The 12065-nt window shown below is 35.3% G+C and overlaps 1 protein-coding gene across 1 annotated transcript; it reads left to right on the forward strand.

Annotated features, from left to right (window-relative positions):
* The first annotated feature begins 6632 nt into the window (after positions 1-6632).
* LOC113717709 (alpha,alpha-trehalose-phosphate synthase [UDP-forming] 6-like) lies at positions 6633-10752 on the forward strand. The gene is made up of 3 exons (XM_027242505.2): positions 6633-9065; positions 9169-9442; positions 10190-10752. The coding sequence occupies exons 1-3, from the start codon at positions 7060-7062 to the stop codon at positions 10475-10477; spliced, it is 2568 nt and encodes an 855-aa protein (XP_027098306.1). The 5' UTR covers positions 6633-7059; the 3' UTR covers positions 10478-10752.
* Positions 10753-12065: the final 1313 nt, after the last annotated feature.

Consider the following 12065-nt stretch of genomic DNA (forward strand, 5'->3'; position numbering starts at 1 on the left):
GTGAAAGAAAATGAAAGTAATTCTTCTTTGTGTGCACGTCTAGGTAGGACATATGTTTTTAAACTTAAGTACAAATTGTGTGTAATTGACGACTAATAGTAAAAGCAATCACTCACCTAGAATTGTAATACAAAATTCTACAAGTTGTGCAGGCTTCAATGGTAGGGAAAATTTCTTGGAAAAAAAATTGATCTTTCTTGTATAGCAAACATTCATGTCAAATAGGATCGAGCGGTTAAAGGAGTAAGTAGGGAATCACTATTTATGCTTTTAAAATATTAATATCAAAGAAAATAAAAATATTGTAAACTACTGCTCATGCATCTTAAACTCATCTCAATTTTCCAATCCTTTTTTTTTTTAGAAAAAAGTTTGGATGCCTTTTATTCTAGTCACAATTACGGGTTCTTGGAAAAAAAATTGATCTTTCTTGTGTAGCAAACATTCACGTCAAATAGGATCGAGCGATTAAAGGAGTAAGTAGGGAATCACTATTTATGCTTTTAAAATATTAATATCAAAGAAAATAAAAATATTGTAAACTACTGCTCATGCATCTTAAACTCATCTCAATTTTCCAATCTTTTTTTTTTTTTAGAAAAAAGTTTGGATGCCTTTTATTCTGGTCACAATTACGGGTTAGAACGTGCCCTCAAAATATAAGTCATTTACAGAAATTCCTACAAATCGTTCATTAACATAATTCTCCTATTAACAGCAGAATTCGAACATACGAATACATCCTATTTTCGTTCAACATAGAATGCATCCTATTTACCACTCATTCAACAATACCTAGCACAGAATGCACCCTATAGTGTTGCCAAAGCTCAAAATCAACCACCATATCACCAACGAGAATTGGCACGACCAATAATACTCGTAAACAGCAATCTCTTGTTGATAAGAGAAGTTTGGATTCTGAGTCTTGTGAATAACATATGTACGTTGTTGGTAAGCGATCTCTAACAACAATAATGTTTGAATCACTCATAAATATATGGACAAGTTGTCGTGATCTTGGAAGGAGATAACCTTTAAACCCTATTTCTTGACCTTTTCTTACCAAACACAAAACAAAAACCATCATATGCCAACGTCTTAAAAGCTATAGATGTGCTTCAAGTGGAAGACGGCTCAAAGCCTAAAGCTATTATTGCCGATGTGTCTTTGTCGGCCGATATTTGTTGTATAGAGTTGTTAGATGCAAAGTGTCGTCCTAAATCAGTTTCAGTTAATCTGGATATTTTGCTCTTTTACAAGTCAGCCAGTTGCTAGCCGCCACCAGCAACTAATAAGGCCCCTTACCTTTTCCTTCTCTTTTTTTAACTTTGTACTATCCAAGTATAATTTGTCTCCAATCGTCTTCTTCTTTTCCTATCTAAAGTTTTCAAAAGCAGATCGATTGGGTTAGAAATGACGAAGCAATGAAAGAAAAGTGAGGAAGACGATAAAATTCTTGTTCTAACTGCAAGATTAGACCTTCCTATATGGCTGTCTTATATATGTACCTAACTGCTATCTTTCTGGGAAACTTTTGCCATCAGATTGTCTTTCATTTGTAAATCTTTGTAAAACTTCCATCGAAAGTAGGTCTTCCTTAGTGGCCATGCACATTAATTCTATCTTGTATTAGTTTCAAACATACTAATACTTTTGTTTTTTCTTCATTGCATACCAGAAAATAGAAGACAATGGATATTTTTAGGTTAGTTAACTAGTCAAAAAGTGAAGATCAATATTCCAAAGAAATTTTGGATGGTGGAAAAAAAAGTGGACATACGTTTGGATAGTAGTTTATCTAGGGTAATTTTGTGAAGAAAAAAAATACTGTAACACTTATTTAATTGTCGTGATATATGTGAGATAACAAGTTGATTGAAAAATGTGTTAATGATGCAAATAAATAAAATTTGGCAAATAAAACACTATCCAAACAAAATAATTTTTCTATTGTTTGAGATTTTTCAAAGGAAGGAAAAAGTAAAACAATAGAGAAAGAAGAGAGGGAAAAAATGTTAAAGATAAAAAGTAGAGGGAGGAGAGTGGCTAATTGGAAGCCCTAGATTTGTGATATTTGTCTATCAAAAAACAAAAATCATCAATGTTCGTGCCCTCGTGCATCCAACAAAAATTGATAGCAAATCTAATTTTATCTTATCCGATCTAAGTCGTGACCCACCACATCAATTAATAGAAACTTCCTAACAAGTAAAAAAATAAAAATCGAAGCAGGTTGCCAGCCACAGCCAGACAAATAAGTCAAAGAGCCTATGACAATAAAATTTGTGTCTTCTCTTTTGTAGGTTGTATCTTGATAACTTAATAACATATATAAGTAAATATTCTTGTGATGGAACTCATGAGAGGATGAAAACAAGGTACTTATACGATATCTTGGCCGGTTCCACCTCCCAAATTAACTAGCTCTATGACATCCAGGAATTATTCTCTCAAAATATTCTTTTTGGCTTTCTTTGAAAATGAAAGACTAAATAAAAACAAAAGAATCTTTCTCGCATATTCTACCATCTAAAATCAAGTTTAGCTTATTTCAGTGAGAAATATTAATATCTCAAAACAAACATCTAAAAGAGAAAGCTTTCCTTGTGTTACATTGACCCCTCAAGATGCAATTGGAAATTCTACAATCTAGAGTACCTTATTACCCATTTAATATAAATATATCTCTAATTTAGCATTAATTTAGTCGATCGCCTAACAAGATTATATCCAATTAACGAACGATACTGTAAAATCTCCGTTAATGTTCTGTTTTTAACCCTAAACTAAATAGATCTTCTTTAATTTTTGATGTCATGTTGAAGAAAATCCCTTAAACTTCTTAGTTAGCAAAATGTATACTATACTAGCGCTCCAAATTTTCCTTATAAATCATAGGCCAAAGATGAGGTTGTTACAATTATCTAGTTATTAGGGTTCCAATAATAAACAGATTAAACACGAAAGGCAATAGAGAAGGCGGAATGTACATAATGGAAAAACAAAAGAATATACCTCAATAAGCTCTCCCTAAAATAGAAAAAGAAATAGATAACTCAAAAAATGTCACTTCGACTAAGAGAAAATTAAATCTCTTGCTTTTGCTCCGCCGCCTGACAACTTACCTAAGCACCATGAACAAGAAGATGCCATGCATAATCCATGCAGTAGCTGTTCAACAGTAGTATCTTTCAATCGGCTACTAATTGGTGATGAAAAGTTGATGACAACAACCTAAAAAACGAATATTTTGTGATTCTTTTGAGTATTTATATAGTTCTTGCATATATTGCATGCAAAGCGATCCATTTGCTTAATTGGTAAATTCACTTCACTGTTTTGCGTGAATGAAATATCCAAGTTAAAGTTTATCAAAACTAAATAAAAGAGGAAAAAAACCGAAAAAAATCCATGACCATTAATTCTTGAATATTTCCTTGCCTAGAGGTTGTTCTTTGATTTTTAACAGATTAAATTTGGAGATTTAATACTAGAAAATTTGATGAGGTGTTCTATTTTCTTTTGAAATTTAATTTCTTGCTTGCTTAAAGCAGAAGAGTACTTTTTGAAGCCACTAAATTCTTTTTGAAAATAAATCTATCTTGAAAAACTTTGTAGAACCAATATACCATTTCAATTTTTAATAACATATTGCAAAAATTTACTCGGAGATAAATTGAAATGTAAAGAGAAACATAACAGTACCTCCTTCATAATGGGGACTCATGAAAATTTCTGCAGTAACAAGAATAAAACCTTTCAATTGAGTCTTGATTTCAATTTTTTTCTTTACGTAAACTAGGAAAATAAAAAAAAAGGGAAAAAAAAAAGAAAAAACACAATATAATGTAGCTTCCCAAGGTTTATGATAAAAGCTGAAAAATTGGTCAAACCCACAGGACATGGATTGGATCAGCTGTTACGGTGCTATCAACGCCTTGACTACTGACTACACATAATCCAAGGGAAGGTCTCGTGTTCATGAGAGCCCCCTGGGTTGCCACGTACGGTACAGAAGCTCATTTGACAGGATTAGGTTGCCACGTCCTTTTTTTTTTTTTTTAAATTTTAGTTCAAGGTGGTACCAAAGAGTACAAGCATTTTGGGACAACCTCTTCAATCTGTTATGTGGGACCCTGTCCCTCACCTCGTTTTCGACCTCTACAAGGCTCCAGTGGATAAGATCTTTCTAGTTCGATGGCACTGCCATCCCATTACTGTACACTTGATATTTTGAGATATCACAAATCTCAACCATGCCAACTTGACCTAGTAACATTTTTTCGAGAGTGTAGGTGGGAAAGGTCGGATTCGAAACTTTTTATTTATATATTTTTTTAGTATTTAGTAATTTATTTGTATTATTAAATAATGCAAGTGAAAATTGTGATTTTTATTTACAAAAGAGTAGGGGCAATTGAGATTTACTAGACAAGGGGTAAAGACCCAAAAAAAAAAAAAAGAAATCAAAGAATTCAGCCTTAGATTTCTTACGCTTTAAGTGCATTGTTAAAGTTGTATATTTACTCTTTTTTCTTTAGGTTTTCTTAACCTGGATGTTGAAAATTGGAAAAGAATAATAATGATTCTTTTTTTTGAATATGAGTGCCTAACGGATCCAATTTAAAAATAGATAAGGAGTTCTTGATCTAGTGGCTAAGGTTGAGACCTTGAGAGCTAACTATTTTAGATTTTAACTTCTTAAATCTCATCTCTTTCTTTCTAGAAAAAAGATTAAAAAAATCTAATTTAAAAATAAATAAATGACTACCTAAGCAAGAAAAGAGATGGTACACTATATATATAATAAAAACATATAAGTATGCAGGGATAATATGGTGTAATTTTGTATGTATTATCAATCGGATAGGGTTATGCTGTCCATTTGCTAATATAAAACTTGGGCATACAGCTGTTTGCAAAGCCCGACGATAGTTCATATACGTTGATTTGAATATGACCTTTCCTATGACCCAAAAAAAAAAAAAAGAATATGACCTTTTCTATGGTTTAGCTGTCAAAGAATTGCAAAGGTCTGTAGCAAAACTAGCTTTAGGGATAGTTTAGGTTTGCATTTAAAAATAGAGCAATTTTAGATTAGTCAGCTAGCGCTAGGACTACAAAAAAAAAAAAAAAATAGAAAAGGCAAATCATGGACGAAATTCTTAAATAAAAGTAGTAAATTGTATCCTATATATGACAAGAATCATACTTATATATATTCCAAATATGACACTTACAAACAAAACAAATTTATAATTTAAAAGAGGAAGACATTTTTTGTGGCATTTCTGCAACTGAAAGAGGAATGCACAAACCAATTAAGTGAAAAACCCCAGCATAATTAAAGAAGCACTTCTAGCTCCAAACCTAACTAGACCAAGAAGTGGTGGGAAGAATAATAGTCACTTCAGCTTTTGTCACCACTCTAAGTACAAGTAAGTTGGTCCATTAATTGTTGTGCCCACTAAAATTAGGCATGCAGGAATATATACCTTCTCAATCTTGAACTTGAGAATGTGAGCTCTAACCTCAAGTGAAACAAAATCCCATATAGTGTAATTTTTTTTGGTTTCTTTTTAAAAAAAAAATCCAATTGAAAAACCCAAATTCATTATTAGTTACATCAAAAAAAAAAAATTTTAAAATTATTCTTCAACACTAAGGGTAATGATTGGTTCCGGAGTGCACAATTAAGTTGCTCAGTGATAGGTCAAGGTGTACCATTGGGCACTTTTTAATTCTTTTCCTTTTAATTGACTATTTGCATCTGAGACTCTAACCTCCAATATCTTTATCCCATAGGCTCTTTACAAATTACAAAAAAAAAAAAAAAAAAAATTATTTGAATAAGGCACCACTAATTTATATTATCCATCCATTAAGTATCTTTTAATTTGACCTCATTAGCCTAGCCTTTCATCATTTGAAAGCTTATCTATTGCTTTCTCTAGAAGAACAATGGAGAAAGGAAAAGGTTATGGTATTATACTGAGACTGTGAAAAGTAACGAAAAATTATGTAAATATCAAATTATGTATTTTTTAAAACGAGATTGATATGATATTTCAATGAATGAATTACTCCCTCAAAGTAATTTTTATCAAATTTTCACTTCGAACTCTAGAAATTTGACTGTTATGCAAATTTACACCTTATTTTTGAACACTTGCTCAAGGTTTAAAACAATCATCCCATGGACAAACAAGATTCTAAGATTTGGAATACAAAAGTAGTATAACATAAAAGGGCTAAATTTTGCAAAAATGTATGATTCATTTTTTTTTTTTACAAAAAAAAAAATATGATTCATTAGCTGGAAGAAAGTTGAAGATTATTAAATATCAACAAACTATGTACACCAGTTACAGTGGACACTGGATAGTGGGGCAGTGTATATAACAAGCTTTAAGGGAACTCCACCCATAATAAAGATAACAAAAAGAATAGTTTGTTAGCTGTCTTCTGCCCTTTTCATTTCATTTTTCTACTTAAGGGCCTTCACCTTTTGGGATTCAAGTGTCAAAAACTGGTAAAATTTCTTGAAACTACTCTTGAATTCTCATTAATGCTGTGTCCTTTGCCAGTTTCTTGGTTTCAAATCTTTATCTAGCTCTTGCTGATTGGTTACTGGCTGGTCTGGTAATTATCAGTCATATTCTTGAAACAGCTGCTTGTTTTTTTTTTTCGTTATATTCTTAGCTCTGTTTTGATCTGAATCTATTCTGTTGCTTTCCACTTATATTTGTTTGATGAGGGACTTTTGTTTAGGTAGGAAATATTACTTTCATAGCTTGATTTACATGTTAAAGATCACTTTTTTAAATAGTTTCTTGCACGCTTCTGAGCTGTAATCTTTATTTGTTGCTTGGTTTAAGAAGAGTAAAGTGGGAAGTTTGGTTTCTTGATTTTTGGGAGGAATTGGTTGAGCTAGGAAGCTTTTAAGTTAAGGGGGTACTTTTCTCTATGTTTAGGTGGTTTTTGGATAGACAAATAAGGTTTTGGTTTGTTAATTGGTTTAGTTAGATAGTGAAAAGTGAAGGGTTAAAACAGAAAATGGTCTCAAGGTCATACTCAAACCTCTTGGAGCTCGCCTCCGGAGAGGCTCCGGCACCGTCTTTAGGAAGTATTAGCCGGAGGATTCCACGAATTATGACGGTAGCCGGTATCATGTCTGATCTGGATGATGATGCTTCAGACAGTGTGTGTTCTGACCCATCATCATCAGCTCAAAAGGATAGGATAATTATTGTGGCCAACCAGCTTCCCATAAGAGCTCAGAGAAAAAGTGATAGTAGTAAGGGATGGACTTTCAATTGGGATGATAATTCACTTCTTCTCCAGTTGAAGGATGGTTTGGGTGATGATGACCTTGAGGTCATATATGTGGGGTGTCTCAAGGAGGATATTCATCCAAATGAGCAAGATGAGGTCTCGCAGATACTCCTTGAGACATTTAAGTGTGTTCCGACTTTTATCCCACCCGATCTGTTTAGCAGGTACTATCATGGGTTCTGTAAACAGCAGCTGTGGCCGTTGTTCCACTATATGCTGCCCTTGTCACCAGATCTTGGTGGCAGGTTTAATCGCTCATTATGGCAGGCTTATGTTTCAGTTAATAAGATTTTTGCTGATAGGATAATGGAAGTGATTAATCCTGAAGATGATTTTGTATGGGTCCATGATTATCATTTGATGATTCTGCCCACCTTCCTGAGGAAGAGGTTCAATAGGGTGAAGCTCGGGTTTTTTCTACATAGTCCATTTCCTTCATCAGAGATATACAAGACCTTGCCCATAAGGGAAGAAATTTTGCGAGCTCTACTGAACTCAGATTTGATTGGGTTCCATACTTTTGACTATGCAAGGCATTTCCTCTCCTGTTGCAGTCGAATGCTAGGCCTATCTTATGAATCTAAAAGGGGTTACATAGGCCTTGAATATTACGGGCGGACTGTGAGTATCAAGATTCTTCCAGTTGGTATTCATATGGCGCAGCTTCAGTCAGTCTTGAGTTTAAGAGAGACGGAGGTAAAAGTTGCTGAGCTTATTAAGCAGTTTCAAGATAAGGGGAGGACAATGTTGCTTGGGGTTGATGACATGGACATATTTAAAGGCATCAGTTTGAAGTTATTGGCGATGGAACAACTGTTGCAGCAACATCCAGAGAAGCAAGGGAAGGTTGTTTTGGTGCAGATAGCCAATCCAGCAAGGGGGAAAGGGAAAGATGTGAAGGAAGTTCAGGAAGAAACTTACTCAACTGTTAAGAGAATTAATGAGGCATTTGGGCAGCCAGGATATGAACCAGTTATCTTGATCGACCAGCCACTGAAGTTCTATGAAAGGGTTGCTTATTATGTAGTTGCTGAGTGTTGTTTGGTCACAGCAGTTAGGGATGGAATGAATCTCATTCCGTATGAATACATAATTAGCCGACAAGGAAATGAAAAACTAGATGAAGTTTTAGGATTGAAACCTTCCAGTCCAAAAAAGAGCATGTTAGTTGTCTCAGAGTTCATAGGGTGCTCGCCATCCCTGAGTGGAGCAATCAGAGTTAACCCTTGGAACATTGATGCAGTTGCTGAAGCTATGGACTCTGCTCTTGTTATGGCTGAACCAGAAAAACGGCTGAGGCATGAGAAACACTACAAGTATGTAAGCACACATGATGTAGGCTATTGGGCTCGTAGTTTTCTGCAGGATTTGGGTAGAACATGTAAGGATCATGTAAGGCGGAGATGCTGGGGTATTGGATTTGGCTTAAGTTTTAGGGTGGTGGCGCTGGATCCAAATTTCAGGAAGTTGTTAATGGAGCATATAGTTTCAGCTTACAAAAGGACAACAATTCGGGCCATCCTTCTGGATTATGATGGCACTTTGATGCCTCAGAATTCAATTGATAAGAAGCCTAGCTCTAAAACGATTGAAATCCTGAATACGTTGTGCAGAGATAAGAACAACACGGTTTTCATTGTCAGTGCTAGAAGTCGAAACAAGCTAGAAGAATGGTTTTCATCTTGTCAAAAGCTTGGACTTGCAGCAGAACATGGCCATTTCCTGAGGTATGTATTGATGATTGTTTTAAGTACAATTCCACTTCACATTGACATTGGTCAGATAAATAATTTATTTGTTGAACCTTGTGATTTGTTTTTCCATTTTAAGGATTAGGAGAGATGAGGAGTGGGAAACTTGCGTACCAACAGTGGAATGTGGGTGGAAACAGATTGCAGAGCCTGTTATGAAACTTTACACAGAAACAACTGATGGATCAGTAATTGAAATCAACGAGACTGCGATGGTATGGTGTTATGAAGATGCAGATCCAGATTTTGGATCCTGTCAAGCAAAAGAACTTCTTGATCATCTTGAAAGTGTCCTTGCCAATGAGCCTGTTACGGTCAAGAGTGGTCAGAACATTGTTGAAGTTAAGCCACAGGTACATATAGTTTCGTCTGTTGTTTCTACTGGATAGCTCTTATTTCTTCAATGAAAATGATTCTATTGTGCAACTCTTATGTCTTCAATGCAAATTTATATTTACTGGTCTATGTTAAATGGCTTTGTAGCATTACCAGTTGTTAATGTTGTTGGTTGAATTCATTTGGAAATCGAGAAGAACAAACATTTTTGAGCCTAATTTCCTAAGGTTTTATACAGATTAGCAACTGCAAATCAATTACCTCTCCATGATTCATGAGATAGAAAGAACAACTATGCTTTTATATTTATTTCCTGCACTTTTCAACTAAAATTATGTCTCCATCTTCTTCCTGGATTAGAGTCATTTCTGTGATCGCATCTTAACCTCAAAGAACTTAACAGATCCAAGCTTGCAAGTATTGCCATTTTCACCTGGGACAGGCAAAAAGTAGGTTCTCTTTTTCGAGACATATAAGTGCGACATGCCATTGCATTATCATGTTTTCTATGGGTATTGAGTTATCATTTTTTTGCTAGTGGACATGCGGTTTTTCTTTCCTTCTAAGGACAAGGAAAAGAAACTGAACATTTGTCGTCAACCAACAGAACAATAGTCCAAGGACTGTCATCCTATGTTAAGCTTTGCTGGATATTCTTTCCAAATTACTCGTTGGCAAAAAATTCTGCGCGTTCTGATTTTTGAGGAGATTAAACATTGTCGAGCTTTCTTGTTTAATGGAGTTTGCTGCATGCTTGTTTGCAGGGTGTGAGCAAGGGTCTTGTAGCCAAACGCCTACTCTCCTCCATGCAAGAGAGAGGAATTTCTCCAGATTTCGTTCTGTGTATTGGAGACGACAGATCTGATGAAGACATGTTTGAAGTCATCACGAACTCTGTGGCAGGAACATCTATAGCTCCAACTGCAGAAGTCTTTGCATGTACTGTTGGTCGAAAACCCAGCAAGGCAAAATATTATCTTGATGATACGGCTGAAATTGTAAGATTGATGCAGGGCTTGGCCTCAGTTGCAGAGCAGATGGTGCCGCTTTAGAACCCTACGGGCTTTAAAGGGCAACACATGATGCAATCTGTCATGGAGGCTCAATTGCTCAATCGTGCTTGTTTCGTTTGTAGGAGTACTTTTTATGTTTTCCACTAGCACCTGTAAATTAAGAATAGACTAAGAGAAGCTGCACAACGGTGCTTTTTTGTTTTTCCCTTGTTCTTAGTTTTTTCCTCAGCTAGTGCTTGATCATCATCTGAGAAAGTTGTACATATGAAATGGAAAACGTGCACTGATTTATTTTGTTTGTTTTTAGACTTTCATTGAGGAGTGCTACTTTTCTTGTTTCCAGCGGTGGTCATATTTGCCTTTGTGCTATTTGCTCAAAATGAGGATCAATGACAGCTATTGGAGCTAAATGCAATGTCTCAAACAACAATGGAAGAAACAAAATTTTCTTTCTGGTGCTTTTTCATTGCCTTGAGAGCTTTCTTTACCCTTTCATTTGTGTACCTCTTGTAGTAGATATGATCTCTTGCGTATTGATATGGTTTCTGGGAGGCTGCAGATGAAATCTCTCAGATGGGGTAAACATTAGACAATATTGGATAGAGGTTGAAGACGGGCGAAATCTATGCTACTTGATGACATATTTTAAACCGAGCATGTTTAGAATTTTAATAATTTTAGAAATTGATTTGTTATTTGGTAACTATATTGGATTTGGTGTTACACTTGGTTTAGGAAATAGAGTTGAGTCATGTTTTGGTATTATAATTGTTGGGCTTTGAGAGAGCCAAACTCAGGGAGAATTTAACCATGAGTTAGAATGGAAATCACAACCATGGGTTTGACACCACATTCAACCCAAAACCTTAAGGCATTGGATCTATGGATCATTCCCACTTATATGTTCCTTATTCTACTCATCTCTTTTCGATGTGGGACATTGATTCACACTTGATATCCCAACAATCTCCCCCTCAATTGTGAATCTCTTCCACATCGGACTTCTCTCCCTAACCCATCCACTCCATCAAGCCCACTTCAATTTGGAGTGTACGATTCTTGCTCAAGAGCCCACATGCCCTTGCCTCACTGCAGGTCTGCATGATTTTTTTTTCCCCGCTCTTACCACTCCCACTGGCTTTTTACTCTGGAGTCACTGCCCAGCCGAACCATCGGCTCTGATATCACTTGTTGGGCTTTGAGAGTGCCAAATTCGGGGAGAATTTAACCATGAGTTAGAATGGGAACCACAACCATGGATTTGACACCACATTCAACCCAAAACCTTAAGCCATTGGATCTATGGATCATTCCCACTTATATGCTCCTCATACTACTCATCTCTTTCCGATGTGGGACATTGATTCACACTTGATATCCCAACAATAATTAGAATAGGATTTGTGGTTATGTTTCTCTATTTAAGGACCTGGAGTTCTAAGTTTGTAGTTGCGGGAAATTAGTAGATTGAAGTAGAATATTTTGTTTCCTCCCGACGCCCGTCCCTTTCTTATTGTTTATTATTTATAAGATTTTAATGTTATTTCTTTGTAAGATTTTAATGTTACTTCTGTTGTGTGATTTTTTGTACTAATACTGCTTCGTTTGAAAATCCATGTAGGAATTT

This window comes from Coffea arabica, chromosome 11e (assembly GCF_036785885.1).
Source record: "Coffea arabica cultivar ET-39 chromosome 11e, Coffea Arabica ET-39 HiFi, whole genome shotgun sequence".
Taxonomy (NCBI): domain Eukaryota; kingdom Viridiplantae; phylum Streptophyta; class Magnoliopsida; order Gentianales; family Rubiaceae; genus Coffea; species Coffea arabica.